The sequence below is a fragment of the Sycon ciliatum genome, chromosome 2 (genome assembly GCF_964019385.1).
Source record: "Sycon ciliatum chromosome 2, ocSycCili1.1, whole genome shotgun sequence".
NCBI classification, from domain to species: Eukaryota; Metazoa; Porifera; class Calcarea; order Leucosolenida; family Sycettidae; genus Sycon; species Sycon ciliatum.
This window is the reverse complement of record NC_088644.1, coordinates 28,995,900-29,022,616: the sequence shown is the minus strand read 5'-3', so window position 1 is coordinate 29,022,616 and position 26,717 is coordinate 28,995,900. Positions and strand designations below refer to the sequence as shown.

At 46.2% G+C, this 26,717-nt stretch overlaps 1 protein-coding gene across 4 annotated transcripts; it reads right to left on the bottom strand.

Moving 5' to 3' along the window:
• Positions 1 to 906: 906 nt before the first annotated feature.
• On the bottom strand, positions 907 to 24,397 carry LOC135809583 (uncharacterized). Of its 4 annotated transcripts, XM_065322961.1 has the most exons (15): positions 24,176 to 24,397; positions 15,751 to 16,374; positions 14,784 to 15,067; positions 12,581 to 13,327; positions 11,661 to 11,813; positions 10,215 to 10,503; positions 8,397 to 8,483; positions 7,071 to 7,196; positions 6,175 to 6,596; positions 5,623 to 5,748; positions 4,137 to 4,225; positions 3,291 to 3,331; positions 2,476 to 2,572; positions 2,114 to 2,213; positions 907 to 1,931 (listed from the first exon to the last, which is right to left on the bottom strand). In XM_065322961.1, the coding sequence occupies exons 1-15, from the start codon at positions 24,237 to 24,239 to the stop codon at positions 1,818 to 1,820; spliced, it is 3,363 nt and encodes a 1,120-aa protein (XP_065179033.1). In that variant the 5' UTR covers positions 24,240 to 24,397; the 3' UTR covers positions 907 to 1,817. The 4 variants fall into 4 exon arrangements, with proteins under 4 accessions (XP_065179033.1, XP_065179034.1, XP_065179035.1 ...); XM_065322962.1 differs by lacking the exon at positions 11,661 to 11,813; XM_065322963.1 differs by lacking the exon at positions 12,581 to 13,327.
• Between the last annotated feature and the right edge of the window lie 2,320 nt (positions 24,398 to 26,717).

The window sequence follows — 26,717 nt, the reverse complement described above, 5'->3', positions numbered from 1 at the left end:
ATGTTGACGTCAGTTTGGCTTGGCTGTCATTGTCTGAATGGTGGAAAGGTACTTGAATAATCAAAAAAAACACGTCCCGTCCTCCAGAGAATACCATCTATAGCAAGGACTCAATGAAACCGTTCTCATGAATGCGTTAGCACCCTGCACCAATGCTCAGTGCAGTGACAGACGGTCTGGGGCCTGTATCTGGCAATGCCTGCATGCGGCCAAGGTAACCGTTGCTATCGGAGAATGTGCTGGACAAGTTGAAGGTGTATTTTGCCCCACGCAGCAGTGTCGCAATCAAGTGGGTAGCCGAGTGTCGAATGGAAAGGCTCTGCATTGGTCGGTGCTATTTTTAAGTACATGCGGTACCGTAATTTTGTTCATGGCAACCAATTTCTCTGGCCCTCGCTCTTGCTCAGCGCTCTACCTGTAGACCTGTAGACGTGCATGATGTTACTTGAGTCCTGCATGATAGCGTAGTGTACTATGGATGCAGTTCAAACTCCCACTGAGCATGCGGTGTACTCGGATCCAGGTATGAAATGTATGGCATGTGCCTTGGCCTTGTAGTCAATGCCAGGGAGTCCTTAGCTGTTCCAACTTGTATTTCAGCAGTGAAAACAGAGGGAGGTTCGTACGTATTGTAGATCCGCATGCATGTCAAGGATGCATAGGGAAACTTGTCACAACCCTAAGTGTCACCCGGCCTTCAAGCAGGCACTTATAGCCATCAAGTCCAGTTCCAACTGAGAACCACATCTGAGTATTCCTAGTGCCACCAACGTGTCAGCACATGAGGCAGATGAGATTGGCATCACATGTGCCCGCACTCGGCGCTATAACTGTGTACACGCCTGGCTTGATGGACACGCGCTTAGATGACTCTTGTACACATCGTAGCAGTGCACAGCGGAGCAGTGGGATACGTAAGAGTATTGATCAACACAATGCATGATTGGATAACATGCAATTACTAAAATGGAAACAGCACGATGCGGCAAAGCTGATTATGACGTGGCGTTGGAAGAAGCAAAAAAGAGAGAATGTGACCGCCAACATAAATATGAAGTATTCATCTTCAATTTATTGGGTTTGCCGTGCTGTTATGCACGCAAGTACTAGTAATGTAACATATGAATGTGTAACACTGATATGACTAACTAACTGATGAAGAAACATTGACTTGGACAGAAGAAGTGCATTGAGAACTCACAGCTCTGCAATTGAAATCGTTTCATCGCGTTTCTCGGCAAAACCCGCTGTGTGCTGCGGTGGAAATGAACAGCTAGGGTACAGGCATTTCTGCCTTCTCTCCGGGATAGCTGAGGCTACTTGCAGTTCCTACGGTGGATGAATATGATCATGTGAAAATCAAGAAAACGAAAACACAACGAAGAAGAAGTCATGAGCTCGGGTGTGGTCAAAATAGTACAGCAGAAAATGTAATAATTTCGAATGATTATGTGTTTTATGTGAGGGAAGTATTGCAGGGAAGAGTGTTCGCTGCAAATTCAATGGTCATTTTATGCTGGCATGAAACTTAGTGAAAGGCAGACTGGTGCTGAGATAGGCCACAGCCAAATGTACACACAGATTCGATAATGTGCTTGTGTCCGACCTAGAAACAAAATGCATCATTCAGTTCTGATTCTGAACTCAGTCAGCAAAAGATAGTCCATAGTTATTGTCATACACACTTTAGCAAGGGCTGATGATGTGTACACGTGACGACTCGTAGTCACCAAGCAAAGCAAAGCGACGGCAGATTGCCTTGTCAGGACGGGCAGTTCTCTATTGGCAGTCGGCATAAGCAGTCCCTCATCGCCTTCTCAGCCCTCTTTCTCATGGTAGGACAGCTTGCTTTCCTCTTCGCCTGTACCCTCAGGTACGACATCAACCGTGCCGAAGGATGAGTCATCCAGCAGTCTCATGTATTCCCAGTCCTTTCCGTCACAATGGAAATCATAGCATTGCGCAGCACACCAGAGAAAAATCACAAAGGGACAAAGTCAACCGGGAAATCAATAATTTGTGAATGTTACCCACCAAGAGAACAATCACATGCGGCCTGTAACTCTGATCTCAAGCCATAATTATACTGCATGGTAAGCCTAGGACTGCATACCTCTCTTTTCTCCAGCTTTGAAGCAAAGTACTGGCGTAGTCTGGTGAATGTTGGTCGTTCCGACGGATCATCATGCCAGCAATTCACCATCATCTTACGCCTGTGCAGCCTCGGCAGAAACAGAACATTTCATTTCCAAATTCATAACAATCTCTTTGATCCAGATTTGCAAAGACTACGGATAAGATAGTAAAATCAATGACGTCATGTTACATCTGCTGATGGTGTGATTTGGATATCTGGCAGGAGTTGAACATTTTAATAGTGCCTTTCACCACAGGGAATCACACACAGAACAGTGTCTATACGTTACTTTGTCACACAACACACGAATACCAGTCTCGATGCTATCCGTTTCTTACATTTCCTTGCACGTGCCGGGGTCCTTCAAGCGGTGTCCGGCCTTAAGGCTCATGTACAGCGTGTGGAGAGGTGTGTTGCGGCCGTACGGTACTTCACCTATAACATTGCAGCAGGATGAGAAGACAGCGTACTGTTTGAGTGTAGTTACGTGAGCCACCACTAGCGTGATGGAGAGCGCATTTCACCAGCTGCACTGCAGCTGGAGTTAGACTGAAGTCAACTGCAACTTATAAGCACTCCCTGTGACCAACAAGCAGGATTGCTTTTGAAAAACAATACCAGTACACAACGGCATGGTTTGTGCAGTGAAAAAAAACTCCCAACAAAGAACATCTCCAAGCCCAGAATCGTGATACTTGTTCAGCGCCAGAAACACATTGGAATGCATTCTGTTATCAGGAACATCCCAGTACAGAACCATGATAGGTGGTTCCTGGGGTATCTCGCGGCGATATTCCACCGTACACTCGTGGACCCGGCAGGCACAGTTAGCCGGTCTAGGACCATTCTTGAGCAACGAAAGGTAATGCTTTTAGACATGCTCCCCACTGGACGGAAGGGGAAACGGATGCACTTGCAGCAGGTAGAACAACTCCCTCGCACTTCGAAATAAATGTCCGAAGAGCATATTCACTGTACTCTAAACTGCTGTTCTGTATGATGACAGAGTTCGAATTACTTTTTGCACTTCAAATTCCACATTCAAATTTGGCTTGAAGTGACTTATTTACGCGGTATAGCTGCATTGTGCCACATTCGAAATGTAGGGAACTTCTGCTTGCATCAGGATAGACTCTAGAGCATGTTGACTTACCCAAGGTGGCAATCTCCCACAGAACAACACCATATGACCAACTGCATGAAATGGAAGAACATCACACCAATACACAGCAGGCAAACGGCCTACCTGAATAGGCAAGTAGAAGCGTGAGTGAGTGAGTGAGTGAGTGAGAGAGAGAGAGAGAGAGAGAGAGAGAGAGAGAGAGCCTCGGAGCGAGAGCGCGCGCGCGCGCGTGAGAGAGAGAGTGAGTGAGAGAGAGAGAGAGAGAGAGAGAGAGAGAGAGAGAGAGAGAGTGAGAGTGAGTGAGTGAGTGAGTGAGAGAGAGAGAACTAAGAACCTGGAATACCCAAGACAATGGCAAGTGAGTCACTTCCGGACAACGCAGGATAATGACCGGAGTTAGGAGATTTAAATGCTCATACTTAAACTGTTCTCTGGTACACTCAGGCAACTCAACAGTATTGTTTTTAATGTAGAGTGAGACATGATCAGGGCAATGTATAACACACCACCTCCTGATACGTTCACTGTAACTGATCAGGAAGATATTGAAATATCTGATGACAAGAGTGACTGGTACTGTGACATGTTGAGCATAGTGCAGGGTCCTTAAGGCCAATACAGTCATGCCTCGCTTAACCACACACACATCCGTTTCCCACTAAAATATCCGGATAGGCGAGGGAACCGGATAATCAAACACCGGTTATGTTTGATGCATCACGTATGCTGTACATCTGTAACCAGCTATTTTCGTCCGGATGGCAAGGGATCCGGATTAAAGAGGACCGAATAAGCGAGGTCTGACTGTACTTTGTGTCCCATAGTATGTTCTATCAAGGGTACTTCATATGGAAGTTTCGCTGTAGCTATACTTACACGTCTGTGAGTTCATTGAAGATCATGCTGCCATGGTTCTCAGCTACTGGTAAGGTTTCCGGTGCCATCCACATGTATGGCAGTGCGTTCTGGAACAAAGAGCACATTGAGATTAGGGGCAGCATGGTGTACACGTGAGTATTGTCATGTGATGCGGGTCATAGGCCATAGGGCTTGCACGTGCTACTGCCGTGGACATTGAAATCCGATGGGATGACCGGGGCCGTTGCCCTTACTGCTTTTAGCATGTACAGGGTACATCAGTGCACTGTAGTTCACGTACACACTGTAAACAAAATGGACCAGCAGTGCTCACGGCTGCATGGCCGCTTCACTTCTCAACGGATTCCAATGTCCACACAGTGCCTCACAGCAGGCAGGTCAGAGTCATGACATCGCAGACTTTTGCATCCAATCGGATACAATTCTGGTACCGGGATTCATACATGTATGGGGTTGGGTGATTTCCTTGAGATACATCCACCGGTAATGACTGGACCCGGCCCAATTAAGCTAGCTCCTGGCCAGGGACCTGGTTCTGGAACTGAAAATAGTCACACCAGCATGTAACCTGAGGGGTCTGTCCACCGGATGCACTACTTCACTTTGAACAGAGTGCATCCAATTCGGCCCAGAAGTCGATATTTATTAACTTCTGACGGCATCACTCTCAAACCCTATTGGGACATAGCACACAGTTTACGTGGCAAATGCCAAATGAGGGATGCTTTTGTGACACATGCGACAGACATCGTGTAGCTCAGCCCATGTGGCAGAGATCATGTGACTCAGCACATGGTGACATAATCATGTGACCCAGGTCAGGTGACAGAGATCCTGTGGCGCGTGCATGTAACTATGAGAAAGACCTTGTGACTCAGGTCATGTGACACAGATTACAAGCATGTGACATGCGTCCCATGCCTTAGGATCTTATGAAAACAGAGCCTTTTCATAGGACAATGAAGATTGTAAAGTGACAACACCCGTGGCAATGACAATTTCAAATACATTGTGCCGCTAACTTGGCGGACAACTGGCGACAGCCGCCCATTGGTTTCCGCCGCGAAGCTTTGGCCCGCGGAACACTCTGCCACCGGAGCTTACGTCCACTCGTCGCCCAAATTCTTTTTTTTAAAGATTACTGAAAGTCGCGGTTCTTCTATGGCTGATCTACCTGATCATTACCTCCCTCTGGCATAGGTCCTCATTTTCCCATTTCTCTCTGATTGCAAATTCTGTTAGAACTTGGCTTGTGAATTGCCGGCACATAATATATTTCCTATTGACTACTGTCTCGTTTTCTCGAGTACAGCTCGTGCTTTATCGAGCCACATTTCATTTTTTTTCTATCGCCATCATAATATTGGGCATCAATGCCCGTTTGGTTTGCGATGTAAAATAGACCTTCAAACAAACAAACAAACAAACATGATGAGTCCTAGCATGCAAGTTTCATGACGTCTCCCCAGCCGACACCACTTACATGGTTCTGATGGCGGTAGTAGCCCTGAAAGGTTGTCAATTCACGTGCAAGACCGAAATCAGCTATCTTCAGTGTGTTTGACTCCGTCAGCAGGATGTTACGTGCTGCCAGGTCTCGATGAACCACCTGAATATCACACACATCAGCCAACACAGGCAGCAGAAAGATCAAAACAAAACGCCAAACAAATTCAAAGGGGCTGAATCTCGAGGCCACTTCAAGCACAAGATCAATTATTAACATATCTGTAGAATTGTTCAAGCTAGAGATCAGAGCATCCTGCTTGGTACCAGTTGTGCTGATCATGGCACTAGCTTAAGTTACAAGTACCCTTTCATGTCACTTCAAGCAGTGACACTCCCATGAATGAGTACGTGTGTGATCTGCAGATAGAGGGCTAAGATCTAGACATTTAAAAAGTCCTTGGGAGCCGACTGCCACTTGGTTGTGGACACCTTGTACCCAGCTTGAACTCACGGCTATTGTTCTTCATCTGAACACCATCGCTTTGTCCACCCTCACACTACAGCTGGGTATTGAAGTCAAACTTACACTGTAGCGGCTAAGGTACTCCATGCCGGCGGCGATCTGATGTGAAAAGGAGATAAAGAGTGTGACAAGTGATTGTACTCGACTGTCTTGCTGCAAATTGGCGTAGTCAGCCTCGACTTCACTGTTGATGCTCATATCCTTGACTTTTGTACGGTTGAAACTGCTCTGCTGGACATCAACACCAAGAGGATCATGTTTAGCACCTGGTACGTTTGTTAGATTATTCCCTGTTGTGACCTTCGTTGGGCTCGGTTGCATCTTATGGTTGAAATAGGCACATTCTTCAGCCTGGATAGTACTGGGTTGAGTCTTGAGCTGAGTCAGGAGGAGATTCCCTGGAGAGCCGTATGCCGAGCTATATGCACGAAGCCAGTCGATCAAACTTCCCTTCACGCAGTGCTCTAGCAAGATTATTGGAGGGCCTGTGGCACACACACATGAACACATATGAACTTTCTATCATATGATTATAATGAGCCCGAGTTACCCACCACAAGGACAGCTTGCTGAGTGTGCAATAGACTGGCCATTCTCTATGTAGTAACACAAACCGGATAAGAATTGAACGAAACCAGTACTAATGCCCATTCCGACATAATATCTAGATTAAAAAACCCGACTCTAAAAGTCCAATCTCTCCAGATATCCCATTTCTCTCTCACGTTCTCTCTCACTTAACTCGTCTCTCCATCTCTCTGTTTCTGAACCTGCCTAAGAAATTCACTTCGTTTACTAATCTAACTTTCCCTGACATGTCAGCTCATAGGATTGGTGCATGTCTTACCAGAATTACATGTGTGACCAGCTCTCCAAGCCGTGCATATGCTACAACGCTATAAATAATATCAGAAGCAGACTGAGTGAACGCCAGTGCATGTTGTCCCTATCAAACTGACCTTCGTTGTCGACACAAACACCGATCAAGTTCACAAGGTATGGTGAGCGGCCTTGGCAGACCTGGAACATGATCCTTGCTTCACTTATCATATCCTGGAGGCACTCGGAGCTGTCAAACATGCCATCTTCGTACACATGCACGGACATGTACACACATGTACACACACACACGCACACGCACACACACACACACACACACACACACACACACACACACACACACACACACACACACACACACACACACACACACACACACACACATGTGCTCAGATACATACGCATACATAGCCAAACACGCAGACATGCACGTACACACACACACACACACACACACACACACACACACATCCCCATCTACACACACATGCATACGCGCAGGGTCGAAGCAGCTAGCTGTCCGGAGACTAAGTATACATGCATATCATACACACACACTTCATTTTGTACATGTACAGGTACGTGGTGCATGGTTGGCAAAGTGGTTTGAGCATGGGCCTTCCAAACAGGAGGTTATGCGGGCTTGATTCCCAGTTTTCTTGAAGACTACATGTATTTCAAGGCCCAGGAGACCTATCTGAGACTGCGTACCCGAGTGACTTCGGTTGGGGAGGGAAAGGCAATGTGGGAGAGGAGATGGGCATTATGTCAAGCTCATCGAAACAGGAGTTCTCCAAGCCAGCCTCTAGCCCCTTCAGGCAGAATTGACCATGGGCTACTTTTACCTTTACCATTTGGCATATATCATGCTTATATGTAAAGTTGTATGTAAAGTTGTATGTATTGTGAGTGTAATTGGCTAACCAATAACCAGGAAAGGCACACAACTGCAAACATTTTCATTCTCCTAACAACAAGACTACTTAGTATGAGTTTAATGGGACAGGAGAGACTAGGAAGTACAGGATATGATGCGAGTGTTTCGACACTAGGAAGTACAGGATATGATGCGAGTGTTTCGACACTAGGAAGTACAGGACATGATGCGAGTGCTTCGACACTAGGAAGTACAGGACATGATGCGAGTGTTTCGACACTAGGAAGTACAGGATATGATGCGAGTGTTTCGACACTAGGAAGTACAGGACATGATGCGAGTGCTTCGACTGAGTAGGTTACATACAACCTCCTTCTATACTTGTGTTATATACTTGAACAGTAAAAGTCACAGAAGGGAGAGAATGTTTCGATGCTCTAATGAGGTATTGTAAATTACAGGTGCAGTCGAAGCTCCACAATTCACAGCCTACGGATGGTCGATATGACTTTGTTTTACCATGGCCATAATGTAAACTTGACACAGCCTGCTGAATATTTCAATATACCTTTGGGCATCTTCAGTGCAACACGCTGGCTGCCAGTTGATGTGGCATGGTAATGTCCTGCATACACCTGACCAAATGCACCTTTGCCTGCACCGTACAGTAAAGAGCATATGCACATAAACACATGCGTTCATGTTAGGATTAGTTAAGTGTACCTTGCAATGTTTGCTGGGCACTGCTTGTCCATGTTCAAATAGTAATTGAACTAATGACTCCCCATATTGGCCTAAACAGCAGGCCTGCCGGAACCGGTCCGGTTGGTCAGGTTATCACCGGACCAACCTTTTGGCCACCAACACATGTTTCCTCCTGTAGAGGTCATGACTGTACCCGCCATGTCATACACAAACTGTATGAACGGCCATGATACAACCGGACCAATCAAAAACTGCTTCCGGCGGTCCTGAGTTACAGTAAGTTGACTTTAGCATTGAGCGTCCTGCTCCTTGATTCTGATTTTGTAAGGGACTCTTGATAACGGGTTTCGCCGCAGGCTGCTTTGCGCTGCTTAGAATCAGGTATTGCCCACTTCTCCTTGTTTCAGCACTGTCTCAGCACTAGTACTTTGAGTTGAGTGTCAAGATGTCTTTGGCCGCTCTTGTTGCCATGGCTGGCACGGGTCAGTCCTACTTCTCTATAGTTGCACCAATGAGACCTTGCTGGTTGAAGCAGTTGCCTGTACGCGGCATTGAGTACTTTCAAAAATAAAGCGTTGCAACAAACTTCAGGCTCCGCACTCACAAGCAGCATTATGAAAAATGCCAAAAGTATTCTTTCATGCTTTCTCATCACGTGGTAATAAAACCAAGAAGAAAATGAACCAGAACATTGAATTTAGTACAGCAGGGACGTGACAAAACAGTGTGCAAAGAAGAGTAGCCAGAAACAGCAATGTTAAAATCATCAGGGCCGTGATCTGATGCACATAAAAGGATCGACAAATAGGTGCAAGAGTGAAGAAACCTAACTGTAACAAACGTGCAATGTTGTCACACTGAGACTGCTAGGTAGGTCATCAATGACTTGTCAACATGTATCCAGTGTTCGTCCATTGTTGTCACACTGCTTGCACGCTTGCTAGGTATCTTCCCACTCACACCTCTTTTGCCATTCCTGCTGTGAGGACGAGTTCACTGATTTCCTGTGTTGTTTCTGGCATATCTTGTTTGTGCTGTTCTATCACCTCTCTGGTGTAATAATTTGTTGCTCTCTTTTTTCCTTTTTTTTGGCTACATTCCGCCTCATGAGAGGGTATGAAAGTATACTTCTACAGGCCATTTTGAAAATGGTTCTTGTGAGGACCCGCTGAAGGTTGGTCTTTTTTGAAGTGTGATCGTATTTTTGCCTTGAAGAAAACATAATATTAAAAACATAATATTATGAACAAACGGCGAGGAGACAACAATTTGATAACTGCAATCAGTAATACAAGCTGGATCGACATTTGTGTACACTATATTCATGTATTGTAAAACTGTGGAGACAATGTGCAAAAAAACGATGAAAAAGTTAAGAAACTGTAATAGTTCAATTTTGTTTTCAGTGTCCTTTAGTACAACGAAGATTCCTGATGAGTGTTGTACGAAAACTTGTTTGAATCCCTTTTTTTCTCTACACAATTTCTTAACATTTTCATCGTTTTATTGCACATTGTCTCCACAGTTTTACAATACATGAATATAGTGTACACAAATGTCGATCCAGTTTGTATTACTGATTGCGGTCATAATATTATGACATAATATTTTGAAACCTTTCTAAATGTCTACACCGTTCAGTCTCCAAAACGTAGCCAAAAGTGGGGAGCTCAGTGCTTACCAATTCTGGAACCAAAAGTCACATCACAGCGAGGTATGGACCAGTGTTCCAGGTCAGCTGGTGACAGGAATCGGAACGGCGTCAGGTGGGTCCTGTTGGCGTTCCACGACTGCAGCGTGGCCTGGGCTTCGGCACTGGAATAGGTGTGTGCGTAGCAGGCTGGCGGCGGAAGCATGCCACCAACATGACCATGACTGCCGGAATGCGTGGGAGCATGCGAATATCGGAGAGACTGCCGGCTGCCCGCCGACCATCCCATGGGCGTTGAAGGTGAGATGAGATTCGAGTCCTGTATACAACACACCGCATGCACATCAGAAACGTCACGTAATGGCGGTAATCATAATACCCATTGTGAGGTTGCCTTAGACCATCAACTAAGTACTGTAAGTCTATAAACGTTCGGTGCGTTCAAAATTTTGGCCTCCCAGAGCTGAAGCACATTTCGGCAGCATTAATGTTTTGGCCTGTACTACTGCTGGCTGTATACACTGTCGCACTGAATCTTGCAAAGCAAAATTTCGGTCGCAACAAATTTCGGCCAAAAATCCCGAAAATTACCTGCGCCAAATATCTATTGACCTCAGGCTAACGTTACACCTAACTGCAGCTTAGATCAGCGTCGAAAGACCCTGTTTTGATTTCCACTGCATATCGGCCAAACAAGGAAGTGACTATGGGTGAGAAGTTCTCTCCGAGTAATGTAGATTGCTGTGTATAGCCAATACATAGCTATCCCCAATATAAATAATTAAACCATAGTTAATAATGAGCCCCCACCCCTCAGTCTTCCACCAATCCCCACCCTTTTGTATATTTCAGCAGGACCGTCGGAAGCAGTTTTCAATTGGTCCGGTAGCATTGTGGCCTTTCATACAGTTTGATGGTGGATACACATACACTCCACAGTAGGAAACACTTGTTGGTGGCCAAAAGAGTTGGTCCGGTTATAACTAGTGATGTAACGAATAATCGATTATTCGAATTTCCTCAATCCCTTGGGCCTCAACAAATAATCGATCGGATAAAATCTAGGTCGACGGTTCGAAAATTTGAATATTCGCGAGCAGGCGAAGTCCGTGCGCTGCATGCCGTGCGCGACTCTAGATCTCTCGACTTAAATGCATAGTCTTTGTACATGTACTGTGTTGCAGACAACGACTAGACTACGCGGGGTAGACCATGGCAGACTCTACTCTGACTCGAGTCTGAGCGCTTGTGTTGTGTGTTTGCTACACGTACACTTTATGAGGAATAGTAGAATAGTGGTTCGTTCGCTCGTTGAGTGGTATTCGCTAGATTATTCGTTCGTCAAATTCATGGTTCGTTACGTCACTAGACTTATAACCTGACTAACCAAACCGGTTTCGGTGGCCCTGTTCAGTCACACGTCACAGAACTATGCATACTCAAAGTGTTGAGTGGCCATGGCTTGGGCAGGCTTACAGAGTTCATTGAACTGGGAGATATAATCTTGGGAGGGATGCGTTTATCATTTTCTGAAGCTGATTGGCCTGATGGTGAGGACAAGGAGGATGACGAGAAGATCGCCAGTGACAATCGCCGAGTAAAACTGTCCATTCTTCCTCTGGAGTGTTTCTGAACACAAATTCACGCCATGTCACAAGACAAGACTCACACCGATTCCAAAGTTGAAGCTGATGTTTATATTAGAACACCCTTTGGCCTTTGCTCACTATATTCCTTTGTTAGTTAGTTTGGATGTTTTATGCTGTGAGTGCAGTATGACAGAATTCGCGTTATGCATAACAGAGCCAGGCAGCTTGACTTTGTGCATAGTTGTCCACCTATACAATACCAAGATTCTGATCAGTTGTTTGCTCATGGAACACTTGGCATAAATGCGAACGGATGGTACATGCATTTGATGTTAGTTCTGTGACTGTCACCTCTAGGACGCGCGGCTGACCAAGAACTTAGAAGGTTGTGTCCAACGCTTTTTGGTCCATTATAACTGCCAGTCAAGAAATATTCGAGAGAGATAGTGCTGTGTCGGTCTTTCTCTCAGTAATATCAATTATATCATGCTTATTCACTTTCCAAGAACCTTCCAAATTAAAGGCTGTTGGTCGGGGTGCATCCACGACATGATAGGAGAATCCTAGCTTTCATAGAGCAACGTCGGCATGAACAACGCCCTCGGGTATAACGGCAACTTGTGAATAACGACACAATCTTCGTGAGACCAAGAGACAATTTGACTGCACACTTTCAACCTCACGAATAACGACAACTCGAAAAAAATTAGCGATACCGTCCTCATGCAGGATCTATGAGGTGGTTATTCACAAGGTTGATTGTACCAACGTCTAACAAATCCTGTGAATAGTAGTCGTTCTACTCACCACATTGCCGTTGTTGTTTTTTGCCAGACTGTGTCTTAGCTTTGTATTACGTTTCCATCGTACGTACATCACCACCATGACAAGAAGCAGCAGGGCTGCAATTGGACCAGCCACGGAGGCTGCAAGTGCCACGCCAGCTTCGTTATTGCCCGCGTCACCTATCAGACCATTTCTCCCCGTGACCCCCTTGAGTGATGTTGTTGTTGTCGTTGCAAAGGGAAGTGATGAAGTCACATTTCTGGGCCGAGCCGTTTGCTGTCCATCGCTATGTGCAGTGATCACGGTGCCCAGTATGTTCTCAACTTCAGGGACCGGCTTGCTCGGTGTTGTACCAACAGACATTGTGCCGAGTGCTGCATCTAAACTAGGAGTGGCCGATGTCAGGGACATCTCAGTAGAAATTAATTCTACTGAAGAAGAGGTACTAATTTCTGGAACACGTTGATCTGGTGACAGTGGGGACAGCGGGTTGGCGTTCGTAACGTTCCCTACTAGTGAACAGTTCTCAGCACTGATTTTCTCAGTCTCCGGTTTTAGTACCTTCAACTTCTCAATGGTCAGGTTCACAGTTGATGTCCATGAATCAGAGATGCGCACGGCAGTACATGTCAGCCACATTTTGTTCTCCACAAATTTCCTCCACGTATCAAAGAGTCCAGGAGGCTTGTTGTCTTCCACGCCAGCGTACTTGCCATTAAAGAAACTGTACAAGTAATATGCATGGATTGTAAGGGTTGGTCCATCTACCTGTACACGCACACACGCATGCATGCACGCGAGCGTGCACACACACACACACACATGCATACACACACACACACATGCACACACACACACACACACATACACGTGCACACACATACACACACACACATGCACACACACACATACACATGCACACACACACACACACACACATGCACGCACACACATGCACGCACACACACACACACACACACACACACACACACATGCAGACACATACACGCACGCACACACACACACACACACACACACACACACACACACACACACACACACACACACACACACATACACAAATACGAACACACACACACACACCGTTGTGCAATCACGCAGAGGGGAACTCTGATAAGACGTACCCGCATGGGGAACAGGAAGCTGTGTACTCAGTATCCGAGTTACTTCTTATCCTTAAAGGGGAAGTTAAGGCAAAAATTAAAATTTCACCAGTTGTAGTCTTTGGGGTGCTGAGTCGAATGGTCGTGGTCCGAGGAAGCTGAGACGCTCCCTTCCTACTTGAATCCCAATCGAACTCGCGCACTTCCACCGAAACTGGGTGACTGCGCCCTACTAGATGGGGATTTGTATGCAAAATGTCACTAAAAGCGCCATTTCGTTCTTATAAAAGCATGGATGACCGCGATTGGCCCATATGTTGTAGTTTTTTGGACGCTGAGTCGATTGGTTTTGGTCCGAAAAGGCTGCGATGCAGCGTTCCTCCTTTATTCCAAATCGAACATGGTTGAACAAGCGGTCACGTGCTCCTGCGTACGCCAGTCACCTGGTCACCGTGCCTGCTGGGTACAACTTACTAGCCTGTTTGACCTTTTTTGGGTGCAGTCCTGTCACTCGAGTTGAACTCGAGTTGAACCTTGGTGTGAAAGTTGTCGCCTGCTGGCGTGGTGACCAGGTGATTTGGGCACCCAGGAGCACGTGACCGCTTGTTCAACCATGTTCGATTGGGAATAAAGGAGGAACGCTGCATCGCAGCCTTTTCGGACCAAAACAAGTCGACTCAGCGTCCAAAAGACTACAACATATGGGCCAATCGCGGTCATCCGTGCTTTTATAAGAACGAAATGGCGCTTTTAGTGACATTTTGCATACAAATCCCCATCTAGTAGGGCGCAGTCACCCAGTTTCGGTGGAAGTGCGCGAGTTCGATTGGGATTCAAGTTGGAAGGGAGCGCCTCAGCTTTCTCGGACCAAGACCATTCGACTCAGCACCCCGAAGACTACAACTGGTGAAATTTTAATTTTTGCCTTAACTTCCCCTTTAAGTATTTTAGTGTGGATCACTACACCCGTGCTCAGCCTGGACAATGTCCGCATGAAGCAAGAGTAAGTCTTATCAGAGTGTGTACTAGAGATGTTGCACTGTAGTTGCAAGCAAACACTACTCGACTGCATGGATTGTGTACACAGATTTATTAACTACCTTCAATGTGGGCCAGAGATAATTTCTGTTTGCGAAATACCCGTGACCAACAAGGTCTACTCGATTGGTCACATTGAGTACCGTATCACTGAATGTCCATGTGAAGAAATAGTCGTCAGCGCTGTGTTCACACGACAGTGAGCATTCAACGGCGCAGTTACAATCCCAGTTCTGCAACTCGCAGTTGGTGTGCCGCTTCACGGCGTCCATCTGCGGACATTTCTTGCTAGAAAGCACAGCACGGTTTGCAGTAGTGCCCATCCCACTGGATCCCTGTAGCATATCTGTCACAGGCAGAACAACGGCAGACCGGCAGCGCAGCAAGCCAGTGAATTCATTAGCCAGGTTCAATGCGCTATAAGTATAATTTTTACGAGTGGAGCAACACCCAGAGATAGAAAGTAAACCCGAAACAAAATGACGACATCATGCACACCTGAAAAACAAAATTTGGGATGCCTCAGAGGCGTCCGCATGTGTTGTAGAATGCTACGGTCGGCCATTCTAAGCATCAGTTTGGGAGCTCTCCTCTGAAAATTTCAAGATTTAGAGCCATATCATCGAATTACTACTCCTACTCGGCACAGCCAAAAAATCAAGATGCATCCACTCACGCTTTAGAAAACGTTACCACGGATCCTCGAACCCAGATAACAAGCAACCATTTGACTCTTGCTGGTGATGTACTCATAAGAAAGTGAAAAAAAGGAACACATGTGATATGTACATGTACATATCCGGTCGTACTAGCAAGGTCTCTGCTATCTTTTTTTTTTAACTGAAGGAACTCTGCAGCTAATATGATCAATGTAGCGACGGAGCTAGCGAGAAACGACACTCATTTGCAATAGCGCTGTTCTAAAGGCAGAGAAACGACACTCATTTGTAATAGCGCTGTTCTAAAGGCAGCCGCCAGAATGTACATGTAAGTAAACGCGGGTCATCGTAAGTGCGCACAGACACTTACCCTCATCATCGCTGATTGGTCTTTTGTTCCAACTGCCCTTCACGGTCACGTTGAATACACTCAACGGCTGCGCGTCTGCTGTAGTGCAGCATACCCATAGTCCAGAATCCTGAGGTAGAGCCGCAGAGATGCTCAGGTAGCGTGTATGGCCAATGGTCGTGTACTCTGTCTGTCCCTGTTCTTGCGACACCCACAGAATCTTGCCCGCAACCAGTACTCGATGAGAACTTGTGTCCACACCAGGAGCTGGCAGGTCATGCCGTACTTCTGCCTGCGTTGAACCAAACATCGCAACACTGCTGGTATCACACGACGAAGCTGAAGATTGTGTAGAATTCTCCAACAATCCATTTCCTGAACCAATGTTAGTTGCAGCAGCAGCAGCAGCAGCAGCAGCAGCAGCAGAAGCAGTGGGTATATGGACCCAGCGATAGGCATCGTGGAAGTCTCCGCGGTACACATCATCCCATTTCTTACACCTCAGCTCTTTGCCTTGCCGCTCGGGTATTGTGACTTGTTTTATGTCACTGCGACCGAGAGCAGTGGCCGTTGTGATTGCTGCACTTGAAACCAGCAACACCACTGCTACCAAGGATGCCGGTATGTAAATCTTCGGTTGAGGCCCTGGGAGAAATGGGAATCGTACACACAGTGGTATAAATAGGAGCACCGTGCAACACTGTTACGGACAGTGGGCTTCCTGGCCCTGTCACGGTTGAACTCTCAATACTCCCAGGTTTGACTAGCCACCGGATGCATTCATCATGTAGTTTCAGTACAATGACATCATGTCTGTCCTTGCGATTATCTTACACGCCTAGGTCATGTTCTTGCACAAGCTTACCAATTATACTTTTGAACTGCAGTCTATTTCAAAGCCGAGTGCACTGGCTAGGGGGGGGCACTTTGTTCTCCTGTATTACTATCATGTCTATCATAATACCTTATACCTGTTCATCACTTTTTCTCTTGTATTATTTCTGTTATACTTTTTCAACTCTAGTACACACAGAGAAAATCAAACTTTTGTTGCCATTTTCCTGGCTGGGAGTATCGGCCCATACCTTGCCTTATTGGAAGATGCAGAAATCACAGGCTTGCACCAGCACACCAAGTAGCATTCGTGCCTTCGTTCCGCTTGCATGTGGAGTTGTGGAGCGTTTATGGGCACGGCCGGCTTCTCAGGTCTTCTGCACTTTACTAGGGTGCGTTTCGAAGAATTCAAGTCGTCCGAATCCCTGTCCGCACGTACACGGCTTGCCGACACCTCAAGAAGTAAGTTAGTGTCGAACAGCGCCAAGTAAGGTTACCTTGCCGATAGAGATAGTAGCATTGGGGACTCACTAGCTCGACTCTCTATGGCCCAGCCATGTGCCTTTTTATTATCCCTAGCAGTCAGCTAGCTTGCTCACTACTTGCTGACTACGAGCCGTTACACAAAAAGGATGTTCTCGTCCATCTAGCGTGGAGAAGAACATTTTGGCAACTAGAGGCTTATCCTCGACAATAATCATGATAATGACGCATGTGTATGTAAAGCCAAGGACCTTCGCATTGATCAACGGGAGATCTACAATCATGTAGATCTACATTACAATAATGTAGATCTACGTACCGGTAGACCGATGATTGTACTGTACTTTGAACTCCAGACTAGACTGCAGGTAGTACAGCGATTGTAATCATCATCCATTCACAAACAATCAAACTCGATCTTCGCTGAATTCGGCTCAAACCCTATTATTTTGTGGTCCGCAAATTGCTTTCCTTCCAGGTACGTTCATTAATCGATGCTAAAACCGGACAAATTTCGCAAAGGTGTGGAGGATATGCATGCAGTCTGTGCATTTTTTGCGTGTTTTTGTGTTCTTTTCTAAGTCTATGCCTTTACACTTATGCCGTTACTTATGGCATCTACTCCTGTGGGGCCAGGAGTAAAGGTGGGGGTGGAGTGCAGGGCTCTCAACTGACCATGACGGTGTCGGCGTTACTGTGGGGAGGGCGCACCAAAATAGTGGGTTCAAAGAGAATAATGTAGCGGAGATGGGAGGAGAGAAGCAAAGGAGGCATGCACAAGGTGTAGTACATGCATCATCAGATCATTGCTACAGTACAGTACAGCACTACTGGGTGCCTCGTCTAATAAGTAATACTATTAAATAGGAATATTAGTAGTAGACCTACTAGTAGTGTCCAGTATAGTAGTATAGCTCTTGCAGACAGTCACAGTCATGCAGATGTTGCAGGTAGACCGTACCAGCTCGATCACCATGATCACGAGGTGCGCCTAGGAGGTGCAGCTTAGTCCCTGCATACATTCTTTGCCTGACAAAATCCCAAGAGCCTAGCCGGGGGCGACCACTTCTTGCTACCCTGAGAGTCGACACTGATTTTCTAACCGATCCAGGCGGATGGACACTTACATGATGTACATCTGGATTGAGGCTTGGAAGCTGAGGCCCAACATGCGAAGACCGAAGCAATGTTCATCAGCCCATCGCCGCCTACTCAGCCGTTGCACTTTCCAGGAGCCAATGCTAACGTTAAAATTGTTCATGAACACAAACACCTTGGTGTTATATTCGACAGCCATATGTCCTGGTCCCCACAGGTCCAGTCAGTATGCAAGCGAGCTAGCTCCTCCCTTGGCATGTTGCAACCTCACTGCCACCATTTATATGACCATTGCCGAAAATTGTTCTTTACGTCGTATATTCTACCTATATTTGATTACTGTGACACAGCGTGGTGCGGTCTGTCTCAGGCCCTTGTTCAAACTCTGGAAATACACCAGCGTCTGCTTCTAAAAATCCTGTTTTCGCAAAAATCAAACATTCTCCTCCCAACGTCTCTACAGTTTAGCTTCAGTATCTCCCCTCTTAGAGCGACACCAGCAACATCTTTGCATCCTTGTACACATGATCTTATTAGACCTGGCTCCAAAACACTTTGCTAAGTATAACTGGTTTGTGTCCACCAGATCAACACGTCATTCCTTCTCATTACCCCGTGCCAATACCTCCCTGTTTCTGAAATCTCCTATCTTCTCTGCGTACACTCTCTGGTCTTCCCTGCCAACTAGCCTTAAAGCATGCACAGACATTAAGGAGTTCAAGCTTCAGCTTCTTCGTCCTAAATAATCTCACCATTTTCGTCATTCCTCCCCTTGCAGTACTCTCTTTGTTTCTCTCCTTATTATTCAGTTCGCCGTGGTTGGCTACCACCCGACTTCTCATATATATTGGCAGTCTTCTGACGAGCCAGGAGATGTTGAATTAATAATAATAATAATAATCAACGCAATAAATAGAGTAAGCTGCGCACTCAGTACAAACACCATAAGCAAAACTTGTTTTCATGTATATAAAGAAGCTTGTTCCTAAACTTGAGTTAAGAGCTTTTGTTGATTTGCCAGTAATCCTCTGATGAGATGGCGACGAAAACGTTTAGGAACAAGCTTCTTTATATACATGAAAACAAGTTTTGCTTATGGTGTTTGTACTGAGTGCGCAGCTTACTCTATTTATTGCGTTGATTACATTTTTATCTCCACGGAAGCTTAATAATAATAATAATAATAATAATAATAATAATAATAATAATCTAGTATTACAGTTAACGTGCATAATCAGTAAATAAATTTAATTGATGTTGCTGTTTTTTGTTTTTGTTTTTGTTTTTTTCTTTTCTTTTTGGTTTCCCGTTCTCGGGGCCTTCTACTGTATTCGGTACTCTTTGCAGTTGTACTTCTGTGCTGTTGAGCTATCCGAATTCAAATAAACACTAACAAATATATAAAAAAAAGTTAACGGAAAGATGGTAGTCTGCTATGGGTAACCCGTCCCATGCGGCATTGGAGCGGTGCCTGAATGTGATATGGAACCTTGTGTTCCTCGCTGCCTGGGAGGTATTAGTCGCACATCTGGTGCCTCTCATAACTGGCAAGTGTTCCCTTCCGAGAAACAGTGGTATCCGATATGTGCATCGTGTTTGCCTTAGTGCCCTTCCAGTCTCGTACGGTAACACACTGGAAATAGTAGTGCGTTGTAGTCTTCAACCCACTCAGCGCTGTTCACTATCGTATCTAACCTAATGGTTATTGCTGACACAAACACGAAACTCCTTGAAATTAAAAAAAAATCCTTGGGCACGTATTACGGAAAGCCGCCCGGCCGGTCTTCAGTGCTACATGTCCTTTCCCCCAGTATTGGGTTGTGCACGATGCTGCGACGGTAGTCCCTTCCGCAGTATTGCATTTCCGTGTGATCATCTAGTGGTTATGGTACTTTTCCATGGTCAGGGAAATGGACTCTGTATCACGCCTCTCTGATGTTAGAAAGTAACTAACCCTTTAGCACAGCGAACAGCAAAATCAGAGATAAAAATGATGACAGGGTAAGCATGTGCTGCGGTTTTATTAGTAAGAGAAGCGAATCAAGGTGATACCTATTTTAGTATTGGCGAATGATATCCATTACAACAAGCGTCTGGCGATGATTTCCAGCTCAAAAGAAGTCTTTGAGGAAGCCGTGCCTGAGTACGCCGACGCGCTAGCTGCCAGTGGCCACCCCAGAGTGCTTGTGTACGACGATGTGAACACCCAGTCAAGTCGCAAGAGGAAACGCGGGTGAGACATCATCTGGTTCAATCCTCCGTATAGCGCCAATGTCAGGACAAACATCGGAGGCCAGTTTCTCGCACTAGTAAGCAAGCATTTCCCCAAGAACGCCAAACTGCGAAAGCTCTTCAACAGAAACACCTTGAGAGTCGGCTATAGCTGCATGCCTAATATGGAAACGCGGATCAAAGGCCACAACAAGAAAATGATGCAACCAAAGCACGAGAGAGTCCCCTGCAACTGCCGAGTCGCCGCATCTTGTCCGCTGAAAGGTGAATGCAAGTCGACCAATGTGGTGTATGAGGCCGAAGTAACGTCGAACAGTGCCCTGAAGACATACACCGGAATGTCGGCACCGGATTTCAAGTCCAGGTATGGAAATCATATGACGTCGCTGCGCCACGAGCGGCATGAAGCAAGTACGGAGCTGGCAAAGTATGTCTGGAGCCTAAAACGCCAGAACAAGGCCTATGAGATTGGGTGGTCCATCAAGGAACGTGCACGGGCTTACACATAATTTATTTATTTTTTATTTTTTTATTTATTGGGAACACAGCCCTACAAAGAGACATGTGGAGACAAACACAAGACAAGACACAGGGGATGTAGGGACGACGTGCCGATGTACAGGGAGCAACTCGACCGACCAGGGGTCTGGGCGTTAGCGTTGCAACCTGGCATCGAAAAGGGGGGGGGGGGTTGCATGGTCAGGTAGCAAAAATAATAATTTGGTGCGAGAAAGGGGCGCTAGTATTGCACCAAATAATATTAATACGTGTAATGACTAAACCAGAAGGGAAAAAGAAGAAAGAGAACAATAATCATAACAAGCAAGTACTAGTAGAGAGGTAAATACTAAATGGGTCTCAATATCATCGTCACAGGTACTGTGTGGACCACAGCCATCTCTTTCGGATTAGATCCTAATACATACGTTGACCTTAAAGGTTTGGAGGCCATGTCACCAAGCGTTGCAACCTATGTATCACAGAGAAATATCACACCAGCATATCCGATCGCAGCACCTCCCTCAACAAGCGAACGGAGCTCGTATCAAAGTACAGGCACTCTGCCAAGTTCCTGCCTGGTGGGTACGGAGTCACGTGTCTTGCAGCCACACGACGCGCGACAGCAATTTGCACCCGTCTGCAGCCCTTCTAATTATGGGTGTAGTATCTTGCATTATAACCTCGCTTGACGTCACGTCATCGTGGTCATTTCTTTTCATGTTCCTCGCCTATTCTAAGCACCTATAGCCATCACAGCGCGTGGAAATTTCCATCTTGCACTTGTTTTGTTGGTGCATTGAAGAGCAAGTATCTCCCCTCCTCCAACTTATTTTAAGCGCTTACCAAAGTGTGTGGCATCTTGCACCTGCATGATTGTGATTGCAGGCAAGCCACATTATCATTATCATCCTTTCACACAGCCTTGCTTGCCTTCCTGCCATATCATATTTCTTTTCTCACTCACGGACCATGTGAGTTTGGCACATTTTCCATCCAGGACTTTTGCACCCACCAGACCTCAAACCTTCACACATTCCTTCCTATGCTGCTGTATAAATACCATACTAGCTGTGCATCACTGTAATCAGTTGTCTGAAGATTGCTATATGGCATGAAACTTTAAGTTACGACAATCAAGACGCGTGGTTTTTCTGTGACTCGTGTGTTACTGCTCTGCTTCCGCTTTGAGCACTCTATCGATCCGGAGGACTTTGCTCTTTGATATCCATTACTATAATATTATACGCTGAAGCTAAACATCCGTCATGTAAGATTATGTGGTGGGAATGCGCAACGAAACTGTTTTGGCTTCTGTGCTTCGTGTGCTGATTTGCTTCCCTCCAAGCAAGAATCTAGTCAATGAGCAATGCCCATGCCAGCCATTTTGTTCTTAGCCTTGGGATTTTCTGGCTGCTAGCATTCAGTCTCACTAGCACCTGTTGACACGTACGTGACGTTGGTCACCGACACGTCACGGGGAACTTCAGTACAAACTTGAAAGTACCCTGGATATAACAATACTGTACTAACTTATGTCTTACTTTCTTCAACATAAGTAAGTAAGAGAGGAGAAGGGAGAGGGGAGGGGAGGGGGAGGAGAGGGAAGGGAGGGGGAGGAGAGGGAAGGGAGGGGGGAGGAGAGGGGGGAGGAGAGGGGAGGGGGGAATCTCCTGATGATTGCCGTTCAGCATGAAACTCGTGCGTAGAGAAATTAATTATTTAATGGGGTACTAGCACAGGCTAGTACTTGTTAGCAACAACCCGAACTAGCGCACACGCTGCACTGCATTGCTTTGTACTGCATTCAAGACCGACGTCACTCGCTTTGTTTTGCTGCGTAATCACAAAATGGCACCAGCTCGTTTTGCTGAAAAGAAAAACAAATCTTGCTTGCCCTATTGTGCTCTTCCAGACAACGGATCGTGCTTCAGACGTGTTTCTTTTCCTACCATCCCTAATATCCAACTTATTCACACCATGCATTATAATTAGCGTACCCACGGGTCCACTCTCACAACTGGTGTTATCTAGCTATTTGCTGCGACTCTTCCTTGCGCTATATTACATCCATTTAGCATTGCAGCTCTACGTTGAGCTAACAGCAGCTCTACTTTGAGCTAATCGCAGCTCTACTTTGAGCTAGCAGTAGCTCTACTTTGAGCTAACCGCAGATGTACTTTGAGCTAACACCAGCTCTGCTCTGAGCTAACAGCAGCTAGTATGAGCTAACAGTAGCTCTGCTCTGAGCTAACAGCAGCTCTACTTTGAGCTTCAAAGCAGTCGTTTCGAAACCAGCACTCCTCAGTCCTCAATCCAAAGATGCCTCCCTGTTGACTTGTTTGTGTGAGGGATGGGGCTAATTCCCGTAGCTACGCAAAAGACGTTACCAGGCTCTGCACGCTGTGTATTGAACACTGTGACCAGTAGTCACGGTTCTTTTGTGTATATATTATACTATGGGTTAGCCTTGCGTAGACATTACCCCGGCAAAAAGTACAATTTTTACTGCCCTTGGAGATATACGCTCCATTGCAGTGCAGGTCTATCACACTAATCCCAGACCACGCATCACGCACCCGCCAAGCCCATGGTTAAACTTGGAACCCTAACCACAGAATCATCAACTTCTGCATGTACATGTATATGTACTTGATAGGGAAAAGCTACGAAAGGAGACTGAACGGTGAACATACAAGTGTAATATGTACATGTATTAGTGGTCAGACAAACTGGGGAAGTGGGGCGATGTGTCTGGAGTCCCTCATCCGACAAGAGGTCTCCGAATCTCGGAGACAGCACTGTCCTAGCAAGCCATCGAGAAAAGAGCTGGAAGATATGTGCTTACATCTGCTCGCCTATCCTCTGCATACGTTGAATTCAAGTGGCCACGTAAACAATGGCTTAGCAAGGGAACATATTAAAATGAGTACAATTGACGGCTCACGTGGGTCTCAGTCAACCTGACTTCACAGTTAGTGTCACTGGGAACGCCGCCACCTTCAAGGCTTATTGCGTAAGATACAGGTCATACGTGGTGGGAGTGAGTAGATCAGACCCGCCTCACCAGTTTGTCAAGACTTTAAACAAACCCATACCCCGCATCAATGTTACCCTGGTGTACGGCCACGAGTACGCAATGTACAAACACATGCATGTAGGATGTTATACTGTGTACGTACCCTGTACATGTAACACAGGGACAGTCGCAAATCAGCTTACAGCTAAAAGCTTCTCAAGAAGACAGTAATGCATGTGTAACATCATGCTTAATGACCTAGTGTAATCGTGTTTTACTTACCCCAGGGATGCCTGGACGATGCCTCAACCGCTGACAGTGGCTCCGTAGCCACTTTCCTTATCATTCTTCTCGCAGAAAGGTACTAATAAGTTACAAATGCGATGATTAGTCACAACACAAGTTGCAGCGGTCATCGCATGCAATCGCTTGTCCCAGGGAAGGACAAAGTAATGGGACAGTTGATGATAAGGCAGGAGCAATCTTTTCCTCGGAAAGTGCGTGTTCTTGTGTAGGTTGCTTTTGTTATTAGTTTTTTCATGCTGGTTTGGTTTATGGGGAGTGATAGCGAACAGTATATTTTGGGGAGAGTTTGCCGCTTAGCGGCTGTATCGGTATCTGTCTCTGGCTGCGGCGCAAACATCTGCTGCAACTTGAGAGTCGTGTCTACTTCAAATCAGCTCAGGGCATTCATGATCCACAGACGCACACACAAACACACACACACACACACACACACACACACACACCTCAGACCTCAGACATGCCAATCGCGGAAGCAATGATAGCGAACAGATTGCAACTTGTGCTGGTATTACACCATTCAACAGCTTGGAAGGCACACACACACACACACACACACACACACACACATGCACGCATTGTGGCTCATTATACCAATTTGGAGAGCTGTGAGGTGCATTCAATCATTGATGGGCCACTCTCCAGAGTTTAAGACCACACCTCCACACAGCCTGCATTGCTAACGTTATTTGGTACATTCGATGACAAAGGTTGCCTTCATGGACTGCTAATTGTGTGCGACAGTATTGATATTGAATACGTTTAAAAGTAGTGACTGCTACTACCGCAGTATAATACGATACTCTGGAGGTTCACACTTGTGTTGGCAGTGACGCCGGTACGCATTGAATTCACCGAGCAGCCTGCCGCCATCAGCTCCCCAAGGCCAACGTTTGCAGCGGCCGCCGCTTCCGGAGTTTGCCGGCATCTTGCCGGCGAATCGCCGTGCACGTCTGGCCGGCGGTCGCGATATCAATGGTGAGATCGAGGGTTGAGCGTTCGGAGACCAATAAACTACGGAGTGGCGAAATCCGTCACCAAGAGTGAACGGTCCTGACCAAGGCTCAAAGATGAAAGAGCTCTTGCTGGTGTATTATCCGATACAGGTGAAGCATGTATTGATAAATGTCTTCGAAGTATTATAGTAATATGATAGCGGAATGCAGTGCAACACCAGCCTCGGCTTTCTAGGAACGTGATTTCGCACAGGACAGAATTCAGTGACAACAGGCTACCGAGTTCCCCTTGTGTTGTCCCTCTACACTAGCATCCATACAGTGGAATCAATCAGGAGTATTCAAAGACATACTAGTAGAAAGAGGCAGGTCACAGCGAAACTTTCAGCAGGGTTCTTCTTCTTGGGTTATGGTACTCCAGGCTGTATTCCCATTTCCCGTTTACTGTCCCAGGTAGATTTCCAATGGGCGTTCTTAGCTGGCTAGCTGCATGGACTTCCGTGGGCTGGACGTTCCTGCAACCACGAGACAAGGGTAGTATACAAGTGGTGATCTATCATCTAAGGAATTCGGAAGGACTGAACTAAACGCACAACATCGCGATTCCTATCCTTCACGCAGCAAGCGCTCATTGGAACTTCCATCTGTTGCTTGGTATCTTTTTGTTGCGATTTCATCACGCGTGCACCGAGTCATAACTTATGTGTCACATCTTTGTCAATGTTATCGCTTTCTGCTGGCTTTTCCCGGTGGCTAATTATGCCGACCGTGTACATAATCATTGTGTCACTGTGACACTGCCAAGTTCAAAGGACAGTACACCGAGACCGAGAGAAATAGGAGACGGTTTTTTTTAAGAATATCCTTTTTCTTCTGCTAGGGGGAAGCATGGATGCAGTGAACGGGACTTTCGGTCTTTGACCACTTTGGTGGGTCTGATCTCCTCACCTCCTCACCTCCCTTTTTCTTTCTACCATGATTATATCTCACAGGAAAAGCATGATAGGAGCATAGTGGTGGTGAGGCTTGTCTCAATTGAGTCTCCGGACTTGGGGCAACCGTCTCCAGCATCAGGGGAGACGACCCGTTATAGGTCTGCTAGTACTACAGTCAGACAGCGTCGTATCAGCACTTCGTGAACGGTGGGAAATAGGATAGGGAGTGTTGCGTGGTCATCTCTGAACGTGCATTAATCTATCGTCTTATTGTTTGATCATGTCCGCTTCTACCGTCTACAGCAGAAACCCGAACAGCGTCATGGCAAGTAATGTTTCAACGGAAGAGCGATGCATCGATACGGTCATTCCTTCATCACCTTTTTCCGGTGTGCATTTCATACATCACTTGATATGCGACTCAATACTCAAGAGGAGACCACTAGGGCCCACTACGGCGATCAATCGTGCACTACTCCTATTGCAAGCAACGTTAACGCACGTGGCGAGGAGTCCTGTTAGGGTGCTTGGCTGCGCTACATTCGTGGACACTGGACAGAGTTACTACAAATTATTGTAGTTTTACGGACTACCCAGTAGTGACCTGGAGGCTGGTTGCCAGTCAGGTCT